General features: G+C 38.4%; 1 protein-coding gene across 6 annotated transcripts; it reads right to left on the reverse strand.

Annotated features, from left to right (window-relative positions):
• Positions 1–1,395: 1,395 nt before the first annotated feature.
• Positions 1,396–23,751, reverse strand: SLC35B3 (solute carrier family 35 member B3). Of its 6 annotated transcripts, none has more exons than XM_064476178.1 (10): positions 23,676–23,751; positions 19,020–19,313; positions 16,453–16,574; positions 12,873–13,027; positions 11,515–11,622; positions 8,450–8,547; positions 6,783–6,875; positions 6,255–6,366; positions 3,633–3,702; positions 1,396–2,015 (listed from the first exon to the last, which is right to left on the reverse strand). In XM_064476178.1, the coding sequence occupies exons 2-10, from the start codon at positions 19,218–19,220 to the stop codon at positions 1,865–1,867; spliced, it is 1,110 nt and encodes a 369-aa protein (XP_064332248.1). In that variant the 5' UTR covers positions 19,221–19,313; positions 23,676–23,751; the 3' UTR covers positions 1,396–1,864. The 6 variants fall into 6 exon arrangements, with proteins under 6 accessions (XP_064332248.1, XP_031291078.1, XP_010992353.2 ...); XM_031435218.2 differs by lacking the exon at positions 23,676–23,751 and adding an exon at positions 22,834–22,938; XM_010994051.3 differs by lacking the exon at positions 23,676–23,751 and adding an exon at positions 22,304–22,431.
• Positions 23,752–24,473: the final 722 nt, after the last annotated feature.

Here is a 24,473-nt window from a genome sequence, read left to right on the forward strand (position 1 = left end):
GAGAGGGAACAAACGATGTTAGAATAAAAACAGAGCAGTCAAGTCAGTGCTGTTACACTATTTGTTAAGAAGGTTAGACAGTCAGCTCTGTGGGACAGTGCAAGGACATTCAGTAGGCACACGGGAAAAGCAGAATACGTGAAAATGAGACATTTTTGCTCAAACACAGTGGAAAAAAACTTGTCATGTGCTTAACTAGGAAGCGCACAAAAGGTTTTGAGCATCCCTGTGCATAACCTGATGATTTAGTAACCGTGTAGAGCAAAGGTGATGCTGGAAAGCATATGTATTTTCATCATGCTAAGCCCTATTGTTGGTCCTGGTCAGATTTTACTAAAATTCTGTGCTCTTTGATCAAGGAAGAATTTAGAATGTAAAGTGGGTTTAAGACAAAAATCACTTCAAAAAAATTAAGACTTAGAGGACAGTCCAGACAACGCTAATGGTTATTTTAAAACGTTTGTTATGCCTCAAGGCTGCAGAGCGGTCCTAACTACCCGGAATGAGGTCAAGTGTCACAGGTTATGGTCACAAGACTGCTCTCCCGTCAGAGAAAGCTGCAAGCTCCGAGGATCCCAGGCCACTCTCACTTGTGACCAGCTGGTTACAGATCCGGGGGCGTTCCCACCTTCCCGTCAGGTTCCATAGCTTGTTAGAACAACTCACAGAGCTCAGGGAAGCGCTATACTTTCCATTACAGATTATTATACAACCAGCGAAAATTATCCTTAAATTATCCTGGGCTCTGTTGTACCCACACATGCACATAACAGCAGCTTACGATACTCACCAGAATACAATGGAATTTTAAGAATGAGATTAAATATTCCAAGTATACTTCACTCACAAAATATGTGGTATCACCAAGAACATAGATTCTAAGCTGTTTTAACCAATGCTGCCTACATTGAAAATAAAGATTAACAGGACTTTTTTAAATACAGTGGAAGCAGTTCCAAAACTCACTGCTAAAAAATCAGGACCAAAATCTTTCTGAGCTTAGATTTAAAACTGTGCGAGCAACATACCGTGTAAATTCGCTAAATCTACTTGTTTTTCTTAAACGCGTCCTATTTCATCTTCAAGCTGCCAAATTAAATTTCACTTTTAAGAAAAACTATGATAATTTCATAATAATTTAAGATATCAGTTATTTTCCTTCCAATTAAAAATTCTGAAATATTAAATCTTGTAGCCTGTTTGATGAATAACAGGGACTCTGTCTTGTGACACTTACAGGATACACAATGACTCTCTACTGTCTTGCCCGTATTCCACAGAGAACGTACAGCATGGCTCCCCTAAAGGATACTTCTAAGTGGCCTGAGAAAAGCCTAAGGTTTAAAGTTTGTGAGGTTTACTTCCCCTCTTGATAACAAAATTCTCTCAAACACATTATTTTAAAAAAATCACAGGATAATTTTTATTTATAATGAAGTTATTCCCTCTGGACTTCAAATCATCAGTTCACTCTTATAACAGAGAATCAGTTTAAATAACACCACCAAAACGGAATGAAAAAAACCATCTGGTTTTACGTATCAATTTCTTTGATACGTCATACTGGCATCCCGTCAGTCTTCCAACACGGTCCACGTCCGGTGAACTTCTCAACAGACGGCCAAGCTTAGAGTCCTTCACACTGACGTCTTATTCTAGGCTGTGCCTGGCTGACTGACTCTTGATGGCTTCTGAAGTCAAACATTCAAACAAGGGTTCTGAAGAAAGGCTGACTTCACACGTAACCCAACCACAAATGAACAGCACGCCTTCGGATCCTCTGGCTTTTATAACAGTCCCTTTGGAAAGTTAATTAATTGATGATTGTTCCCTTAGAGTTCTGTTTTAAAGGGCGAAGCACCGCCTATACAGTTTGTGCCAACGTCCTTGACTTTCTCACTTCCATTGCTTTGTTTATCAGATCATATACTGATGGCAGTCTTATTTTATCCATATTTTTGCTATAAACGTTGAGAAATATACCAAGGACAACTAATAAACCAGACCATACATACCTAAGGGAAAGAAATAAGGAGAAAAGAAGATTAATATCAGAGTAACTATTATTCATCAGAATATGATGGTGAGTTCACAATAATTCTTCAATAAAACAAAATACTATTTATTTTATTTTACAAATAATACTTAGATCAGATTAGACAAAATTCTATATTTTTATAGTACACGTGTGTGTATGTATATGTGTGTGTGTGTGTGTGTGTGTGTGTGTGTGTGTGTGTGTGTGTGTGTGTGTGTGTGTGCATATATAAATAAAGTATTTTACAAAATTCTAAATGTAGTTCATTTGAGTTTTGAGGATAATAGCAAATGTGAAGTCCAACTCCTACCAAAACTCTCAAGAGTACACTTAAAGCGCTGGATGAGTAACTCTGCCCATGGCCATCTCGGGAATTCAATTCAGCAGTCCATCTAGTTATCCCAGTTGGACAGAATATAAAGAGATAAAAAGTAGGAGAACTGGCACAGATAGATGAATACCTAGCACATGCAGAAAAACAGACTAATTTATAGAAAACAAACAGCACAGTTGTCCCTCGTATCAGCAGGGGATTGATTACAGGACCTTCCCTTGACTTGGTACCAAAATCCATGGATGCTCAAGTCCCTTGTATAAGATGATAACATTATTTGTATATAACCTACATGTATTTTCCTGGATATTTTAAATCATCTCTAGATTATTATAATACCTAATACAATGTAAATGCTGTGTAAAAGGTTGTCCGTGCATGGCAAATTCAAATTTTGCTTTTTGGAACTTTCTGGAATTTTTTTCCTAAATATGTTTAATCTGCAGTTGCTTGAATCTGCAGATGCAGAACCCATGGATACAGAAGACTGCACACTGATGTAAATTTATTTTGTGGTTACCTTTAAGCTTATGCAGTTGAACAATGAAGGTCTGAACTGCACAGGTCCACTTAGATATGTGGACTTTTTCAGTAAACGTACAGTCTGCCCTCTGTATGCCTAATGGATGTGGAACCCATGGAAAGGAAGGGCTGACTGTAAGGAACTTGAACATCCTTGGAATTTGGTACCCGTGGGGATCCTGGAACCAGTTCCCTGTGGATTCTGAGGGACGACTGTACATTGATAATTTCTAAGTTTGAATCTTCTCAATTACTGACCAATGTAAGTTTAAATGATGCCAAATTCAAATACATACTAAACAGAAAAGAGTAAATGCTTCCACAAAAAGCCACAAACTAAAAAAATAATTAGGGCACAACTTACAGAATACTTTTCTACCTCAAATCCTTTGTGGGAAAAGGCAGCCAACTTAACAATTTAAAAAGCCACATATATATTTATATATGTATCTTATATATTTGCACCAGGCAAGGGGAATCCCTTAATCTCAACACATCCTCACATTGATTTATACTGGAAACAGGGTCACATGTGCATTGGGATTGGTTAGGCAATTTAAGTGCACAAAATGATTTCTTCAAAATAATTACATACATTTCTGAAACAGCAGAAGACACATCAATAAATTTGGGTCAAGATGAAAAGGATTCTTTACAAAGAAATTAAGGCTGCTGAAGAGGAAATGTGAAACAAAATACCTAAAAGTAGAGCAACTTGTTGAATTAAAAAGCACTTACTGAAATGTGAATGGTTTGGCAAAGAACATAAAGGAAAGGACAATGGTCATTGCTTTTCTTCCCGTTGTCACTGCAAGGAGAAAGAGGCTGGTTTAAGAATGTGCCTCCTATCTTGGTAATATTTTGAAAATCATTTCCTTAACAAACATTTACAGAGCCTACCATATGCCAAGATCTATGTGAGGTGCCGAGGAAACGAAGGAAAGCAAAAAAAACACCCCAACAAACAGGAAGTCATTGTTCTTGCCACCATGGAGTTCATAGTCCAGCAGGGTTACAGACATAAAATAACACAGCTACACTTCAAGTGCAACTGTAGCATGACCTTGATGGAGGCCGGGATGCCGTGGAGGCACGTCATCCCTTAGAGAGAAAAACTTAAGTTTGGCAGGAAAGAAAGGCTTTCCCAAGGAAGACATGATTAAGTAGACCAGTGGTTATTCTTCCAAAGTGGTGATCTAAAGGACATCCTAACATCCCAATGGTGGGCACCTCCAGCTAAGACCACAAGTAATCTTTACAATCATCTTTATTACACTACCTTCAAGGATCAGGGCCTGCAATCTTCCTCCCTTGTCCCACCCAGGTACAGACAGGACTCTGCACACATCTCCGGCACGCCTTCCCCTCCACTAGACTGTGTGCTTTACTTAGGGCCTCGTCTCATTCATCCTTATATCCCCAGACTCTGCAGTTCCTGGCCCTTAACGTTCAAAGCATGAATGACTGAATAGCAAAGACACTGTTCTGGAAACACGTGTCAGAGCCTGATTCCCCAAATCTATTTTTCTTCCACTTTGGTAGAAGGACCCCTAATGTTTACGTGGGAGATCTTCCCACATCTCCTATAGCCATGTGTGGTCATGTGACTAGGTCTGGCCAACAAAATGGGAGCATAAGTGCTGTCTCTAGGAGTGTGATTTCCACGAAGAGAAGGGCGTGTCTCTCTCTCTCCTCTCTGCCTGCCTCCCGGGAGTGAGGATGAGGACGGCATAGAGAGACTGGACTCCTATGGAGCTGGAGCCACCAGACCGGCTTGGGAGGCGGGTGGCAGGTGGGTTAAGAGGACAGGGCTGGAGCCAGACGGCCTCTGGGGAATCTTGCTTCTGCAGCCTACTGGCTGGCTGACCTGTGGGCCCCTCACTTCACCTCCCTGTGCCTCAGTTCACCCATTTGTAAAACAGAACAAGAACAGTGCCTACTTCATAGGATCGCAAGATTAAGCTGAATAATACATGTAAAATACTCAAAATGGCACCTGGTACGTGATGCGGGCTAGGGTCATGTTAGTGGTTATCATGACCACCTCTGGATTTCTTTCACACGAGGGAGAAATAAACCTGCCCACACCTTCAAGACAAGGACTGCATCTCACATTCTTTATACCAACCACAGGGCTCATGGATACACACAATCTGCTATCAAGCTCCTTCTGAACAGTTATTATCTTACAAGCCAAACTGAAACCCAAGCTAAGTACATGAATTTGCAACCTTTCCTGATTGCACGAGGTGACCTGGAAGGTTACTGATCCAGCCTGATCTACAATGAAATTCCCTGTGTTTACCATCAGGGATGTGAACTTTAAAAAGGAGAGTAGTATATGAGCAAATAGAAAACTTAGGAAGCAAATAAACTTTTACAAAGAGAGCAGTATTTATTCATGTGTTTAATTTACTCAGTGGTATTAAAATGAGTATTCCCCTAAAACCATGAAAAATTAAAATCAGGTAAGTGACTGATGTATAAATGCATTCAGGATGTAAACTCTATAGATCTCTGACAGAGATGATCTTGTCCAACCCAGTGGCTTCACAAGAGAGAGAAACGGAGCCCAGGGAAGAGGAGAGACTCTCCAGGTCCCACATCATTAAGTGTCAGAGCTGGGACTGGGTTCCACCTTTGCTGATATCCCAACCCAGTGCTGTTCATGGCAGGTCACACAGCTTCCAATCCTGGGCGTCACTCCCAGCTCTCTCCACGTGGGAGACGCCGAGAGCTTTCGTCACGTGGACCACTCATTTGGCCAATGATAGGAGGCAGCACACGGAGTCACCTCACTGAGTCTCCCCGTAGCCCCTTATCTGCTCCGCTCACTCCTCCAAAGCAAAACAAGTATGACCTCCATTCCTCTGACGTGCCAAGCAAAGTCGCTTCCCACAGCAGGTGCAGAGTGTCAGTGAAAAGAGGGGCTAACGTGGTTCATGTCCTAGAAAGTGTGCGAGTGAAAGGGCCAAAAAACTTCGCTTAAAATATACCTGTCATATTCTAAGTGTAGCAAAACTGGAATTCTGCTATAAATGAAAAGTGCTTGAAGTGTTTTTCTCTGAAGGTATTCACTCCATCATACTTTTTAACAAAAAGATCTTTTAAAGTATTTCAAAGTTACTATTCAGATAAATGTGTATGTTTGATTTTAAAATTAAGCCTGCAAATACGAAATTAAGATCAAGTATCATCTTCCTTAGAGTTTTAAAGAAATACCATAAGCCAAGGAATACATTGGAGAACTATGACAATCTTCTTTTTAATGGAGAGTAGGTGCTGCCTTTGTTTTGGAAAAGAGTCTAAGAGGACATTTAGATGCTTATTTCGTAATCTAAGCAAGTACATCACTCCTACCTGTTACCGCAAGGAGTGCGCCAAAGATTTTAATCAAAGCCAGAACAAAGGAGATTCCAAAATACCCAGTGAGGGAGAAAAGGAAAGCGTAACCATAGGTCCGAACTGGGTTCTGCAACGTACAAAAGAGCCCGTTAGTAAAATGCAAAACAAACCCCGAGGTATTATGAATGAAATAAAACCACAGACTTTAATCAACTTCTTGAGCCATAATAGGCCATTCAACAATGCAGTCAAGCAAAGATTTTTGTTTACTTCTGATTTAATGGAAAAATAATGATGAAATTAAAAATCCCCAACTTCTACAGTGCAAAGAGCTTAAAAATTAACTTAGAGGCTAGGGCAAGGATACCATAAATTTAAATACAAATCATTTCATTTCAGAAATAATTTCTGATCTACATATATTGTATTAAAGGCGTTATCAAATGACACAAAAGATAGTCATTCTGAACAAGGGAAATTAGTAATACAGAGGACATTATATAATGAAAGGTGTTTATTTTAAAAAATGTGAAGAGTGTTTACCTTTGAACAAAATGTCACTGCGGGGCCTAGTCCGCTAGTGCAGGTCAGTCCCAACAGAATGTACACAAAACCGATGGAATACGAATACAAAACCTAGAGTAGATAAAAATAAGGTGGAAAAAAGTGCCATGCAGCCAAAGGTGGAAAATGAAGGATTTTCAATATACGGCCCAATTAACCTATTCAATTAATTTGTACAAGAAACTATTTAAAAAGTAACATCATTGTTTCAATATGGCCTAATTTTCTGGAAATGATGGTTGGTCCTGTTTATAAGTTTACACATTATTTGGTGTACACGGTTACCTAGGTACTCATTTTTTGCCTACCTTAATTACTGAATTCAAATCAGATTTTAATATTGGGGTCCTCTGTATGTACACAAAACAAAACCACTTTAAAACTATTTATCAGACATGAAAACACCCAAACATTAAGTTGGAAAAGACATTAAAATACAATGAAAGTAAGCAGTCTATGACCTACCCACTGCTTACTTTCCCAATTTCCCACCAACCTCTCCATCCCAGCTGATCACAGTCCTCACAAAGGGCATCAGCGTCCCCGTGCCAGGCACCGTGCTAATCACGCTCTGCATGGATTATCCCATTCATGTCTCACAAGCAACCCGAGAGACAGGCGCTCGTACTCATCGTTCCTCAGTCTGCAGATGAAGAAATCGAAACTCACAGACACTAAGTCATCTTCCTCACATAGGGGAGTTAGCAAAGCTAGGATATAATGAAGGCTTCACCCAGAGCCTGTGGTCTTAATCACTGTATAGCATTTACCTATACTTCCTTCATTGTCTGATCTCTACCTTGTCTAGGAAGAGTGGTGATGATGATCAAGAAAACTCCTGACCAGGATGAAAGTTCCGATGTTCCCAAGGACGCCATGACATAAGATGCCCTATTCTGCTGACAAAGTGACAGGAAAGACCAGTCCTCTATATCCTTAATGCTGTATGTGGTCTGTCTAGCAAGGTGGTTGGCTATGAAATCAATGCAGACACATACAATAATTTTCCTATGTACAAATACCAACCAGTGAGAAGATATATTGGAAGCAAAGGCATTATTTGCAGTAACAACAGCAAAAAGATGAAACACCTAACAATAACTTCTTGGCAAAAAGATGAAACACCTAACAATAACTCCAATAAAAATACTTGGATTGATAATGTTTGGTTGGACCAAAGACTTAACACAAAAGGAAATTATACAACCAGGAGGCAGCAGGGGTAAAGTCCTTACATCTTGAGAGTTGGAAAAGCCTTTGCAGTTCTAACACACAGCCAGAAGCCATGGAGGAAAAGATGAGCTAAACCACGTGCAAATTACAAACTTCCAAGGAGAACATCATACCAAATACAAAGAGAGGGGAAAAATGATGTAACAAAATATTTTTTACAAAAAGTATTTTTGCCCAAAACTCCAGAAATCAAAGAGGGAAACATTTATCAAATATGCGCAATAAGGTACTAGTGGTGGTTAAGGTAGTTTCACTCTTTACCTGCCTGTAACATTTGAATGTATTACTTTTATGAAAATAATGCTGAGAAACTAGTTTAAAAATACAATGCATACCATAATTATTTCATAAAATTTAGTACATCATCATTTTTGAGTCTGTCTGATGTGAAGGGAGAGCACAGGAGTATTTACCATTTCCGAATTAGAAGCGTTATGCAGTTTCATAGCTTTTTCTTGGACATTTCCAATGACAGCATCTGCACACAGTGCCAGGGAAATGAGCATCACACCTTCAAGAAGGCATAAGACAAAAATAACCTCCTTACTTAAACATACAAATGATGATCAAGACTTATCAGAAATTTAATTGGACTAAAAAGCCAAAAGGACCCCTTACATCACATTTGCTCAGTAAAGCGGAGTATTTTTACCCATAAGCAGCTGTAACAGGCATGTAGGTGATGTTATTTAAAAAAACCTAATGCTAGTAAATTGCATTAACGCGGTCACCTTATTGTTTTTCACTGTCATGTCAAATAATAGTGCTGATTTTAGAGTAGGTTATACGTTTGAAAGAAACACTGTATTAAACACAGGAGATTCTCAGAAGATCTACTGGGATCAGCGGTTAGCCCATTAACTCAATCAGATACAGAGGGAAAGCATAAAAAATTTACCCATAGTATTAAAATGTTTAATTTAAAACACATAAATATGATGCAGTTGTCAAGGCCCTTTTCTCTGACTACGGGTCCAAATTAAAATTCTATACTTTCTCTTTTGTATAAACCACACTCGTAACAGACGGTCTCTATGATTTCTATGTTGTTTTTAAAAATGCACCAAAAACTGAGGAACTTCTGAAAAAATGAGGGTGGAGAATCCTTTCATGTTTTTATGCTGTCCCCCAATTTTGACAGTTGCTCACCTATACCTAATTCAACAGTGATTTTATTGACTCGTCAAAGTGTCTCAATTAATTTAGTGTTCAAAGAACTAATTCATTCTCTCTTCAAACTCATTTTTGAATATTTAAGTCATATTTAATTACTACATAATTATAATAACAGGTACAACTGCGGGCATGAACAAATCTGGAAATCAATTCATACAAATGTGCACGTCGACCTGAGAAGCAGGCTATTACCTGCAAATGTTTAGGACACTGGCCACCAGTCATGATGCTTTACAGAAAGAACAAAGGGCAACCTTGGTTACATCTGTGAGTCTGGTGAGATTTAAAGGAGTTTTCCCTTTCTATTTTTTTAAAAAATATATACGCAATCAAATGTAGCAGAAAAATAAATGTACAGGTGTATGCACTTGAGAATTTTCAAGCTTTCGTATTGATTCAATTTGACTTTGTATCATCTAACTTTGGTATCTGTTACCTAAACATACATTTTTATTCGCAAAACTTGATTCTGAATGCTTTTTTCTTTGTTTCAAATATCAAACCTGCCCTCAAAAGAAAAAGATATGCTATTATTGAAGACCCTGAAATTAATGTCCTAGCTCCTGAAAGGCTATTGAAAGACATTCCAAAAATGTTCCGAACAATGACAATAGCATGAAAATTCTGGAATTGCATCCCAAACAGAATATTTTAAAGGAAGGCATTTACTTGAATATTCACTTCACATATCCAACGTTTTATTTATGTCTATCTTAAGTAACCATTTTAATAGTTAATCTAATTGCCTTTAGATAACATACTCTTACAGATCAGGGATTGTGATACGTGCTCATCAAGAATTCTTAAGGATGAAGTATCACTAGGCTCTCATTCTCTTAAAAAATATTCCCAGGGAATTCAGAAAGGGTTAGCGCTTCAGTTATAGTGAGAAGACACAGAACCTCTGAAGCCACCTCTTTCCATCACTGTCCTCATCCTCACCCCCACCACGAGTACGTGCTCTCACTCCCATCATTCCAGCATCTCATTCTAGCCTCCCACGACCTTTGTGCAGGGCAAACTATTAGCATCGTGTCTGTTTTATGGTGAAGCACTCCTCTAACACTGCTTTCTCACAAGTAGAAGAGCCAGGTCCCTCAGTTTTCAAATATAACCTTCCTTTTACGGTTGCTGACGTGGAGATGAAGTGCTCCTGAAAACCCTGAACCACGTTAGGAACACCGGCAATAAGCCTCCTCAGAGTAAAGCTCATTGAAATAAAGCTCACTGGTGCCCTGAATGAGCAAGGCTGGAAGAGCTCACCTACTAGGCTCTACCAGCAACTTCTGACGGTGGAAAGGATGCTGAACTGGTTACATGTGAATCCATTAAACTAGCCCGGTTAACCAGGTTAGTAAGAAAGGTTGACTAACAACTGGTAAGGAAAACTGTGCTTCTCAGAAAGGAAAGGGAAGTTGACGTAGACGATTTTCCTCATTCTGTGAGTTTTTTCTCACACACACCGTCCGCACTTGCTAATGCGCAGGCAGGTATTTGTTGTTGTTGTTAGTGCTGCTTTGTTTTGCTCTGTTTTTCTCCCTGTTCTCTTAGAGCTTCTTTCAAGGAAATATTTTTGTTATGGGTCAGGATAGCAAATGGGATGATACTAAAATAATCTTACAAGTAAAAACTCAACAGTTTAAAAATGACAATACTGTGTATATAACAAACAATTTCTCTGTAAGGTCTTCAGAATAAAAACAAGATTCCATTACATATTCTTAATTCTTATTTATTTCTAAACATACTACAATACCTATTCTGCTCATGAAAGATCTAAATTTAATTGACAAAATTCTGCACGGCACACCATGAGGAAAGTGTTTATGGTGGAATCTTTATGAACTTTAAGGTTATGACCATCTTTATATTTTATAGCCCAATACCAATAAACATAAAGCATACTTTTCCTTTTTTAGCTAAAACAATGATGAATAAGTGTGCAGGTTTCCTTTTTTTTTAAGAAAATGAGAATAAAAATTATTACTATGGTTCTCCTGTAACTCATGCATGTATTTCTAATTCAGCCCATAAAAAACCAATCTATCATGTAATGATAACAGAAGATTCTGACTACGCAAACAGCCTCCCGTCACGTTAAAATACAAGAGTACTAAAAACAACTGTTGTATTTCCAGAGTTGTGATATTTTTACATCTTGTATGGAGGGTCCCAAAACTTTACGTTAGGTATGAGAGTCACAGATACTATACGGTCATTTGAAATCCTTATGAAATAGTAAAAAATTTTTACTCTAAACCAAAATGCCTACAAAATCTGGGAATACAAATAAATTCCTTACCTGTCAGGTTGAAGTTAGGGGCAACCGTGCTGTCAGCCAGGGTAAACCATATCAGGCCGAGGCTCATACACAGGGCAGCAGACACGTCCACAACATTGTAACGCTTTCCTGTGTAAAACAGACACATGTCAACCGCACTGTGCAGTTACCCACTCAGCACAGATTTAGATCTATGTGTTTAAAACAAGTAGAACATACACCGATTTTCATATCCCATGCCAGAAATCAAGATGAACACTTAGGTCAAGGGCTAAATCAATCACAGAAGTGCTTCTGACAATTAAATTACCAGTGAGCACCAACATATCCTTAGAAGTGAGGTTAGAGGTCCTTCTTTATCTGTTATGATAGTAAGTAAATACGAACATCTACAAAGTTGGTGGAAATTAGTGCCTTTTTTTACTTTATGTATAATATAAAGCTATGAATTTTCTCATAGCTTGTAAGTTTACAAAGTAACCAGAGAAATTATTCAGGCTGTATATAAGTGTGCAAATACTACAGTCAGATAACCTCTAGGTTGGTGAGGATTAACTTATTTTAGTACATCCACATTTAAAAAATGAAATCATACAGCGTAACTTTTTGGAAGGATTGTAAGGACGTACTACACAGACCACGTCAGTTACAATGTTAATTGTGAATTTTAATAGGAATTGAGATCCTTATTTTCTCCTGTGTGAACAGTTAACCTGGAACTTTATGTGAAGTCATCGATATACACATTTTTATTTTAAAGGCTCTCTTGGGAAGACTTATAATGCATCAAATGAAGTCGGGCTGTGTAAGAACTTCAATGATTATGAAAATGTGAATATGGCTCATGACAAGTCACATGAACAAAACAAAAACTCGTTTCACTGCCTCCTCTTTTACAACTCTTTTCACATAGTTTATAACTCAGTTGGGGCTTCAGAAACTCAACAGCCGGCAGAGTGAGTAAAAAACCACTTCTGCTCAGCCTAAGTTTTACTTCAGCGTGAGACTGTCCATCTGTATAATGGAGGTAGAGAGGGGAGACCTGGAGAGTGGAAAAATGAAAGAATTGGGGGAAAAGAGCTTTCCAGGTACTTCTGGGCCAGGCCTTCAATGTGCGAATACAGTCTTTCTGGCAATGTAGTAGATTCCAGACGAAAAGAATCAAACAAAATACCCTTTTTATTTTCCCCCATGTCCAAGTTATCGATTTCAGACCCTAAGGTATATCACAGGTATAACACCTTAGTCCGCTCAGAAGTGTTACAGTATCTAGAACGTCCATTAGAAATATTAACCGAAGTTTAACGTTTTTCCTAATGCTAGATGCCACAGCATAGCCTACGAGTTGCAAACAGTATGAAAATACAGCATTACTATACCTTGAATAAAAACTCCTCCTAGCATAACAGGAATCAATTTGCAGCACTTGAAGATGACTTGGGTAGGGTAATTCAGGTAGCCCAAGGAAGTGTTTGACAACCCCATAGTACCCACAGTTAGAAAAGCTATTATCGTGTAGGTTTTTCCTGGTATTCTGTAAAAGACAATTTTTAAAATCTTCATTTTGGGACCCAACTCATACTACTGTAAGAGAATGTGCTTACAATGTGCAAATGTCTAATTACGCTTCTAATTTGTTTAGTATTTCAAGAAATATTGGGAAGATATCACTATTCTTAAAGTTACAACACTGTTTACTTGTATAAATGAATGTTGGTAAAAATAACAGTTTACCTTTATTTAATCAGTCATAAGCAAGAACTCTCAACTGTGTGGACAAGTGGTATATTAGAGAGTTACTTAAATTCTTACTGAAATTATAAATGTTGGTAAAGGGTTTTTTTTAACGGTACTTTGAGCTACAGATAAAAACATCTTTGACTAAATTTAGAAAAAAAAGAACTGAGTTTTAAAAAATTACTGGCCCCTGTAATAGTAAAAGGCACTTTACCTAATTTTTAACTTCTAAAGTGTTGCTCTGTTTCCTAACATTTCCATCTAGCATTAGGAAAAATACATCCGTCCATTCTGCTAGAATAACCTGAGCAGAATTTCTCTAGAAAAAGAACATGGTGGTTTTAAAACTCTAGACATGATTTTTATTACCACAGTATCTTATGATTCATCTGTAATGCTGTATTCCATAAAATGTCAAAACAATCAACTTTCAGATGAGGAATCTGACTCCTCATGATCCCAAACTTTCTACTTTGGGTTCTTAGTGGATTTCCTAAAGGAGATTCTTAACCTGAAATCCTCAGAATTTTGAGCTCTTACTGTGAGCATGTGCTTACTTTGAATATAAATACTTAATGGTTTAAAACAATAAGACCGTGCGCTGGTGTCACTAACACAGAAAGTGCTATTCATGTATCATTAGGTTATGCTGCATACTTAGATTTAGCTTCCATTTTGGGATTTGTGTCCATGTTTAAATCAAGGCAACAAAGGCCTCCGTATTTTGTATATGGCTAGATATACAGCAAAATAATTTACTAGAAAAATTCAATTAAAATGCATTATTTCCACTTACTTTTCAATGTTCAGACCTCTGACTAGTACAGTGGTCAGCATTTAAAATCCACATGGAAATAACCAGGCATGCCCATATGCATCAGTGTACGCTGACACTGGTTTTCACACTGTCCATGGGTTTAACCCTCAATGAGGTACCATCAGTGAGGGCGGACAGCACCACTTCTCCAGGTAACGATATGAATCACAGGAGGCAAACTTCCTCATCCATAAATTGCAAACAGTGGCCAGAAAATAAGTCAGGTCAGCAGAATCACAAGGAATGATGGTTAGAAAAGCAGCGTAGTTCAGGAAGAAAGAAAACCAGCCTGAAACTCAGGAAACCTCAAGTCAGAAGGTTCCAACTCTTACAGCAACTTGGGGCACGAGCTCAGGAATATCCCAGCTCTCCTCCAGGTCTGCTTCCTCGCTCGTGAAACAAAGTCAGATTTCATCATCTTGCCTCCAGGCTTTTCACTGTTTCTACTTTATTTGCTCACTACTTTAGATGTGATGGGCAAGTTGTAACTTTAAAAATACCCTTCAAAGCCAATTTGACAGCTAGATCTCCTTTATTAAAAACTCACTTAGAGTAATTAACACTAAAGTTACAAGGTAATCTCGGTGAAGAATAACGAGGGGTGTATTCAGGGTATTTCTGTCTACCGTGTGCTGCACCACCATCGTCGCAGTTGATCCTCAAAATGGAACAGAGAGAACTTAGGGAACTTCCCTGAGGTATTGACAGGACTAATAAGAAGCAGGAACAAGACTCATATCCATGTTTCTGACCCCAAAACTTGCACTCTTCCAAGTACACGGGCATTCACACAAACGTAAGAAGAAAGAAAAAACTAAGCAGAGTTTGACTACTTGAAGGTCTAAAGAGCAGAGCCGCTTAAAAGAATTTCAGAGACGGACATATGCTCAGAAATAAATAAAAAAGTATGTGACTGGCCATACTGTCACCGTAATACACTTTAAAGACTTTTTCTAAAGCAGTTTTTAATGTGCTTTGGGATGAAAAGTTTTCAGTTCATAATTATATTTACTATAGGTCTATAAATTCTTATCCCTAATTCCTTCACTTATGTTTAAATCAAACCCAAATGACTTTACCTTTAAATGTGTGTGGTCATGTGGTTTACAGGCTGGGATAAACATGGCTGGGGGCTCACTCCCCATCTCTTTTTGGTAGCTGAGAGGGAGCAGTGACTTTTTAAAACTTAACCGTTAGGAGAGACATCATTTGTGTTTTTCAGGCCCGGCAGTTTGCAATATAGAGTGAATCCTCAGGCTTCCCTACATACTAGTCTTGACATACACATTTAATTACTTTCTATTCTATCACCTATGGCTAAGTCTTGTACAGTTTCACAGCATGAAAATAATGAAAAGGATGTCCTCAGATTCAAACATTTTTAACATCACTGCTATAATAATTTATTGGCAACAGCGAGGTTGAAAGGTTAATTAGACCCATGAAAAAACATTGGTGTTACTGATTTAAATATTTAAAATTTTATAGTTATTTTCATACATCAAAAACATTTAGTTAAGAAAAAAGTAGCTGTGAAATTTTTTATTTTCACTGAAGGATTAAACCTTCATATCAATAAAAACAGGATGTCAATATTATAGCTCCTTATCACACTTAAACTGTCTAGTACATACATGAAATATTCACATATCAGGGTCTAATACACCAGGATAACCACACTTACATTTATTTAGAAAATGTTATATTCAAATTCCCAACCACGTTCTGATAGAAGAGACTAGGTTTTTAATGGCATTGTTTAATATGCCATTAAAAATATTTCAAAATATTTCTCAAACCTAGGTGTCCTTAATTTAAAAGATACTGTCATAGAAACTCTTCTAGTTTTAATGAAAAGGAACATTATGAAATTTCTCTAATGTCTAATAATCTAGTTTCTACTGCTGGCCATTTCAAACACAATGATGTTCAGTGGAATGTATCACACAAAACAAAACATTTACTATACATTTAAAAAACCAGCAGAAACATAGGTATTGGTGTTTCATTTCACCACTTTTATGTGAGCACCACTGTAAATTTTTCAGTAACCACACCTATTTCCACTATTAAAACATATATATGTATATATATATACACACACACATATCTGAATACATTCTCCCATTTTAAGATCTAACTATCGTTGAGTCTGAACAACATTTTTTTATTTGATAATGAAAAACTTAAAGAGATAACACTTTTTCAGTGTATAATGGAAATATCATATTTACTATTTTTAATAAATTGGTTATACTGACAAAAATTCTCAGGTATTAAATGTTTCATTAATGGGAAATATATATTTTACATATAATATACTCCATATGCCTAAGAAATAAAACAAAAAAATTTACTACTAGTATACTTAACTACCAAAAAATAAAAGCAAACAAACCACATACCTTCTCCTTTTGTCCTGAATAAGCTGAAGTTCTATTAGGCCAAATATGGAGTAAAATGCAAATTGCACTAAAGTAAGGTACCAGCCATAGAGCTTAAAACCCTCCAATGAAAATATTAATTCCTGTTGAGAGATACACGAAAACTGTTAAGTTCAAGGGGCAGATCCATTTCCTCACAATAAATTCCTATAAGCACAATAGTTTAAAAGAAACCAGGCCTCACTCCCAACAACAAAACAAACAAAAAAACCATCCAAATCTCAAGGCTTCTAAAAGGTAAAACTAGAGAAGTTAGGTGGCCTTTCCGAAAAAGTGACATTAGATATCCAGGCATGACAATGAGCAGAAACAGGGAGGAGGGGAGGGAGGACTATGAAGCAACCTCATCCTAGGCTTCTTTTATTAAAAGACTAAAATCTAAAAAGGTGCCCAAATGATGAGAGAGGTAGCTTATTGAAGAACACGTGTACATTATAACAAGCACATTTCATTAAAGTCTATCATCTCAGGCCTGTTTTCCCCCAGTTCAAATCGATAATTAATGTCATTTTTTGGATTTTTTTTGTGCCACAGGTTATGTAAAACTTCTTCTTATAGAGAGAATACTTTCCATAAACATAATGTTGTTATCATGAAATAACATTTACATTAACTGTTAACAAGCGATTCTTAATCTCATTAAAAGTATTCTAATTAAGTTATCTGGTTTAACACAATAAATCAAACTATTCACCACATATATATATTTCAGCTGTATCTGAAATAAATTTTAAAAAGATTAAATTGATGGACAAATCTATTTTCAAAGAAAAACTAAACATAGCTGTAAAATGACCCTGAACTAGATTCTGTACATTTAGGATGCTGCATAATTCCCCAAATTTAGACTTCATGTTCAAGTGAGTCTATAAATTATTTAGGAGCTTTCTGGCTTATGAACTATAAAACATAGAAATATCTTTATTAACATCTTGGTATTCAGATAAATATTTCACTTTACATACGGCTAGCTTTATTACACAACGCCATTTTCTTTAAACTATTTTAATATGCAATTATATGCAAGATTTAGTAGCAATGTCAGTTTTCACAAAAGTGGTGTTACAATTATAATCAGTTTATCTAATTTTAAAAGAAACTGCACAAATCAGTTGTAAATTAAAATCTCTGCTCATAAATAAAACAGAAAAATTAAATGAAATTTATAAATTTCTAATTAATATCCCATTAAAATGGCTAATTTGCTCCAGAGCTATGGTATTTTGAAGGACAGTCGTTTCTCAATAAGAAATTCCAACATTTGATAAAGTTTACTACTTTGGATTGTTCTTCATCGTGATACCTGGATTTTTATACCATCTTCTAGTGGGAAAATCAGTTATTATAATAAATATTAAAAATTTAAAATTCATATTGTTTTACAGTTAATTCTTACAAGCTAAGGAATAATCACAATTCTGCTTTCTCCTTTATACTTACTTTATATTTCATCTCTATAAGACAATGTAAAAGAGTACAATTAATAATTTTTAATATCATTCTGATTAAAAAATATCAGAAATATCTGTATTTTAAGAAAACACATTGCTTTCCTTTTCTTGAATTACAAAAGATTCTTTCATGTTAGGGAGTTGCATGAAAAGCAAAATTGGTAATGGCTGAAAATACTCATTAATGAACTGACAACTGATAATATTAGTCCCCATTCAAACATTCTGTTACACTAGCCTGAACAGTCATCCATCTAGCACACTGAAGGTCAGGAATTTGCTGCCGGTCAAATGGTTACAACTATCCCATTACACAATGCAAGCATGAGATGAACTGTGGCAATGTCAGAAACGTTTTGCACAGGCAAAACTCACAGAAAAATAAGGTTCTGGCATGGTTGAATTAGAGGAGGAAACCAACAAGAATGAGAACACAATAGGTGCTTCAGAAAAAGAATGATTCAAATAGTATAGTATTAAAGAGACCCCTCAGACAAACAGAAAACATCCTGGTACACTTTTGCAAAATGACCTGTTATTGAGCTCCAGGAATCAAGAGTGAACTGGAATATGGCTTTTGTGCTATCATTCAATTGTACCTGAGAATTATGTTCCAAAGTACTAATCAATACTTAAATCATTTTCTTACGAAAGCTAACACATGGTTGCAATTATTACCTACATTTGGCAAAACACAGTGTTTCATATTTTTTCATAATTTTAAATAAAAAAAAAATAAGTTGTTTTAAAGATAGAGGTACTGGGGATTGAACCCAGAACCTTGTGCATTCTACCACTGAGCTATACCTACCACCGATAATTTCAATTTTTTATGATTATTTCCCTCTTCCCTCCTGACACTTAAAATATTTAACTCTAAAATTTTGATCCCTGTTTTCAGCCAATTTAATCTTAAGGAGCTCTTTTCTACTACTATACAAAAAACCTTAAATTGGTGGATAAATTTGCTATCCTCTAAAGGAAAAGACCTTGGACAAAACTATTAGTACTGCCCATACTGACCTCAATTGTTATAAACAATTTAACATATTAGAAACAAATAACTAATTTTTTTACCTGTAAATATCCATAAATAAGGTAAAATACAAAAACTCCAGCAACACATATGAAAAACTGAGTAAGTTTGTTAAATCTGCTGAGATTTATGCCAAGTACTACAATGTCATCTATTGACTTGATGTGTGGTGACATTGCTTGGGTTTTGGATGGGACGGTGATGGAAACATATTTCCTGGAGTTGTTGAACTTGAGATCCATTGTTCTTATTTTGCCACATTCAGTGCTTCCAAAGTTTTCTTTGTTGGTTTCCTCTCCTTTGTTCAGTCTTTCTTTTGCCGGAGGAGACAAGTCCTATAGAAGGAAATAAACAACTGTAGCAAAACATTTAGACCATTCTTCCAAAATCATCTTCTGCTGAGATGTCTATAATGAAATGAAATGCCTGGCATGTTTTAGTGAAGCACTGAAATTATACCTCATACTATGAGAGACTAGTAGAGCACGGTGCTCTCAACATGTTTTGGAATTTTGACAGAACCAAATTCTAGACTTTGCTTTGCTACCTACTAGCTGAGGAGCCTTGAGAAAAGTATTTAATCTTTCTGAATGTTAGGTTCTCTATCTTTAAAAGGGGGGTAAAAAAATGTGCCTATCACAGGATTTTTAAGACTATATGAAATAAGTGTAAAAGTGCCTAGCATGGTTAAGTCAATCCATAAACATTAGCTACCATTACTGAACTTTTTAGAACTCTGGCTAGGGTGACATGGTCTGCTGAAGTGGAGTCACCTCTTTGATGCGTGGCTGGAAATATGAATCTGGATTTTTGACCCAGACTTCACTCCTGAGACCCAGGATCGTATTTCCCAAGGCTTCTGTGACACCTCTACTTAAGAGTTTTACAGGCACCTCATTTTCAAAGCATCCAAAGCTAAACTAATTATGTTCCCCTCAAAACAAACCTGCTCTTCTTTCTGTGTGCCCTGTCTCACTACCGGTACCTACTATGAAGCACAAGCTAAAAATCTGGAAGCTGAGATTCTCCTTTTCCTCACATTCTATATTTTGCCAAGATTCTTGTTAATTCTACATCCATAAATACACCTAAAATCTGTTGGCCACCCTGCCGTCAAACAACCATTTTCTCTTGCTTAAATTACTAGATTAGCTAGAATAGAATCTCTCTTTTCCCTCTCTGATCCATCTTTCACTTTGCTTAACATCAATTCTGATAATGCTGCACCTCTGACTGAGGGTCTATAAATTACAAACTGGTTGATTCTCTGGACTTCTGTAGCACTTTATATATATTTTTACAAATATCTAAATAAAAAAGTATAACTTTTTTGTTTTTGTGTCTGCTTCTCCCACAAGTTTATGAAATCCGTAAGGGAAGAGATGATGTCATCTTAGTATGATGTTCTAGCACATAACAAAAGATACTAAATAGAGGACTCTACTGTCCTGTAGTAAAACATCATTTAGTCAACCGCTATCTTGTCCCTTTCCAACACTTTGCTACTTCTGACACACCTACTGGCAATCGCAGTCGTACACACTGCAGATCTGTGCCAGACATGCAGTGTTAAATCCCCCCAGTACTGTGCCTTTGTGAACATCAGTGCCAAAATACTGACAACTCTACTGAAATTTCCCACAAAGCATCTGAAATGAACATGGAAACAAATTAATTTTCTCTGCTGACTCGAGGTACCAGCACCAGAAAACGTGCCCTTTAAAGCCTCTGCATTTAGAATGCAGTTTCATTAATCAGAACATCACTGGTCAGATCATGTGACTGATGAAGACACTGTAGCTCTGATACCCAATACTGTGCTCCTGAATGTTCGCCATATCTCTTTCATTCCAGACGTTAATGGCTTATATTAAGCATCATTTGAAGAAACTGGGCTAATGTCCTTGTGATGCAGGAAAAAAAAATTAAGCGCAGAATTAAAATTAGCTTTCAAGTTAAATGCTTAGTATTTTTGCTTTAATTGAGAAGTTCATGTAACCCTTGAAACTGATGTACAAAAGCCCACAGGTGTGAATCACTGCCTGATGCCTCTTCCTAGAGTCAACACAGACATTTAACTTCAGTTACTTGAAGTTACAAATAACTGCTAAAATGAAAAAAAGGTAGTATTTCTAGCACATATTTAAATTTAAAAATAACAAATGACTGGTGATAATGGTGATTTACAATGACCTACTGAGGTAAAAATTTCAATTAATTTCTTAACTCTCAATCTTTAGAAGAAAAGTCTCCCACTAAAGGTAGAATGAGGAAAATACATCATTACAGTGTGAGTAATCTAAAACAACCTGATCCCGTATTTTGTCACAATGTTACAATTAAAAGAATCTTGCCATTAAACCTAGATTAATTGGACTCTGAATATTAATCGCGACATGTGAAGTATAACCGTAAAACAAGAGAAAAACAAGATTCTGCTCCATTTCTTTGAACACACTTGACTACACAAAGTTGAAGAAACTGTGTACTAACTTTTGAAGGTTACTCTCTTTTTCCAAGGAAGAAAACTAAAATTAGGATTTAACACATATAGTATGAAGTTAAATATCTACATAAATTATTTTCAATTGCTGTATGTCTCTCATCCAAGTCCCAAACTATCCCAGTTCACTTAGAAAAACGTTTATCCAAAAAAGAATTTTAGACGTCTAATATTCTACACCTAGTGTAGAAGAAATGCATATACCCAACATTAAAAAAAAAAGTTAGCACACCAAATCCTTCCGCTTTCTTTTAGTATTTCTTTCAAGGAAAATAAAAAGATGGGGGAGAGAATTAAGCTGCAAGGACCGGAAGAATCTGCAGAACTCGTCGTGTCAATTTATGACATCAATTGAATAGCCAGATGAGAACAGTCACCTTGCATTACAAACGGGCAGAGTACAGAACGCAGAACCCGGAAGTAGTTCTTAAAACGCTGTTTTGGGGAACTCGGGCCCCCGACACTTCTCCGGAAGCCCTGAGAATAGCCTAAGAGACCCGGAGATGGCCTCAGGCCTGCGAGTCCTCGCCAGCCGAAGGGCAGAAGGGCGAGGAGCTCCTCCTTGGAAACCGTGCCAACAGGTTTCCGATATTTAAAAAAAGAAGTCCCCCGCTCCCTGCCTACCGCACGTTCCTTGGGATGAAGGTGGACGGTGTCAAGGTTATCTGGCGGGGGGGGGGGTCTGGGACCCAAACATGGAGAAAGGCCGTGTGGGGACATGTCCACTCCCGAGCCAGTGTGTCACCTGGAAGAGTGACCCCAGCCCAGCTGGCGCCTAAGCCAGACGGAGCGTCTGCCCCTCCCCAGGTCCATCGCCATCACCTCCTGCTTCTCCTCCTGGCCTACGCCTGCACTTTCCACTGCGGCCGCCGCCTCCTCACAAGCTGCTCGCATCCCCGGCGCCCGCGGGCCATTTCCGCCTAGGTGTCCGCCTGCGCACGCGCAGTGGCGCGGCCCCGCCCCCTCGCCGGCATCCGGCCTCCGGCGGCTGGGCCGCGCAGTCGCGTCTCGCGCATGCGCCCTCCGCTCCGAAAAGTGGGCGGCGCGCCGCTGAGTTGGCCTGGCGGTGCCAAGAGTTTGCTTTTCTGCCGATGAAACGCGGCGTTGGGGCGGCGAGTGCCTTTAGGGTGGAGCGTTCTCATCCTCGGATCCGTGCTCCTAGTCTCCGAGCCTCTGAGTCTCCGCCAGGTTGCCCCGGCCGGGTTCCCTGGGCCCTGAGGGCGCCCCGGCCATGGCGCTGCGCTGGATTTGAGGAGGAGGCCGAGTGGAGACTGTGGAACTCGGAGAGAGAGGCCCGTGGGGTCCCCGCTTCCCTCTGCTTGATTCAGATGAAACGGGGTAAATGACAGTACCTTTCTCTGCTTCCATGTTCTCGCCGCACTCGGCCTGCTTTCCCCTGAAGGTGGATGTTGAGTTGCCTCTGACGTATAACTGAGCTCGTAGCTACGGCAGCCCCGGTCCTTCCCACAGAAGTGTCAGCCTGGTTTCCACAGGGCCGCGTACGGCTCAGAGTGTGAGCACCACAGCCCTGCCCGCCCCCCAGACGAAACCTCTACCCTGTAGACGTAGGTGTAATGATGCAGAAAACCAATATGGTGATGCGTTGTTTGCGGGTAGCCCCAAAATGACATGGAAGGCAAAGGTTGCTGTAAGGGCGGAACATTTTTGAGAACATGCTTTGGATACCCAGGAAAGGACTGAATTGGATTAATGTATATGTTAGATTCCAGTCAGTTATGTACAGCTTTTGGAACGTAACAGGTGTTTTGTATTGGGGCGGGGGTGAAGTTTTATGTGAAGCACAGCAGGTACCTCCTACTGTAAGTGGTGGGTCTGGTTCTGCATTTGCGTTTAGTCCTTATGAGGTCGGGGTTATCAGTATTCACATCTTGACTAGGGCTTGGAGAATTTAAATTTCCTAAAGAAACAGTGAACGATAGCCTTTCAACGATGCCATACTGTTTTTCAAAATATGTGGCTTTAATTCTACTGTTAGACATTTATCCAAGTTATTTACCAAGCACCTATTAAATGGCCATATGCATAGGTCACACCCATAATCCATAAGTGTACACAATACATAAATTACAAATACGAGCTCCCTGCCCTCAAGGAGTTACAGGTATACGTGCAAAGGTAAATGTTAGCATGAAACAACTTCCAAGAGGTATCATAAGGTATCATGTACTCATACCTGGAGAATGACAGTAGTCTTCTAGCTGGTCTTTCTACTTCCCCTCTGTTTCTTTACATTCTAATTCCATTCGGCAGCTGGAATGATCCTTTTAGGACCTGTGACAGAATATGCCGTTCCTCTGCTCAGAACCCTTTAATGGTTTACCAATTAAAATTCAAGAGCCTTACCGTGGCTCCTAAGAAAGAGCTTGATCTTGATAAACCACATCCGCAGCTACTGTTCAAAGCCCAGCTAACCGTCCGAGCATGCCAAGCACCAGCACTCTGGACTTAACTGTTCCTTCTGCACCGAACACCGCCCTCCCAAACACCCACAGAATGTGCTTTCTCACTTGCCTCACTAGCTGCTCAAATGTAACTTGATCTGACAGTTCTTCCGTGGCCACCCCACCTAGGAGAGCTAACCCCTCCACGTACACACACTGCCCTCACTCTGCTGCTTTACTTGCCTTCATAGCAGTCAGGAGCGCTTCCCAGGGATTCATTGTTTAGGTCTCCCTCACCTCTTTGGCCCTGCTGGAATGTTCCATGAGAGCAGGAATTTTGTCTCATTTATTCACGCCTGTATCACCGTCATCTAGAACAGAGAGCTCAGTAAATCCTTGGTGAATGAATGACTAAGATTAAGAGCCAAATGAGGGTTAAGACAGTAAGATGGAAATTCAGAAGTAAAATATTGGCTGGAGTGGTTTGGGAAGCTTCCTTTAGAAGGCAGAATCTAAATGATGAGGAGGATTCAAACTGTGCGGTGTAGGAAGCTGTTTAGAAAGGGGAAGGGTGATCCAAGCAGGGTCAA

Source organism: Camelus dromedarius, chromosome 19, assembly GCF_036321535.1.
Source record: "Camelus dromedarius isolate mCamDro1 chromosome 19, mCamDro1.pat, whole genome shotgun sequence".
NCBI lineage: Eukaryota > Metazoa > Chordata > Mammalia > Artiodactyla > Camelidae > Camelus > Camelus dromedarius.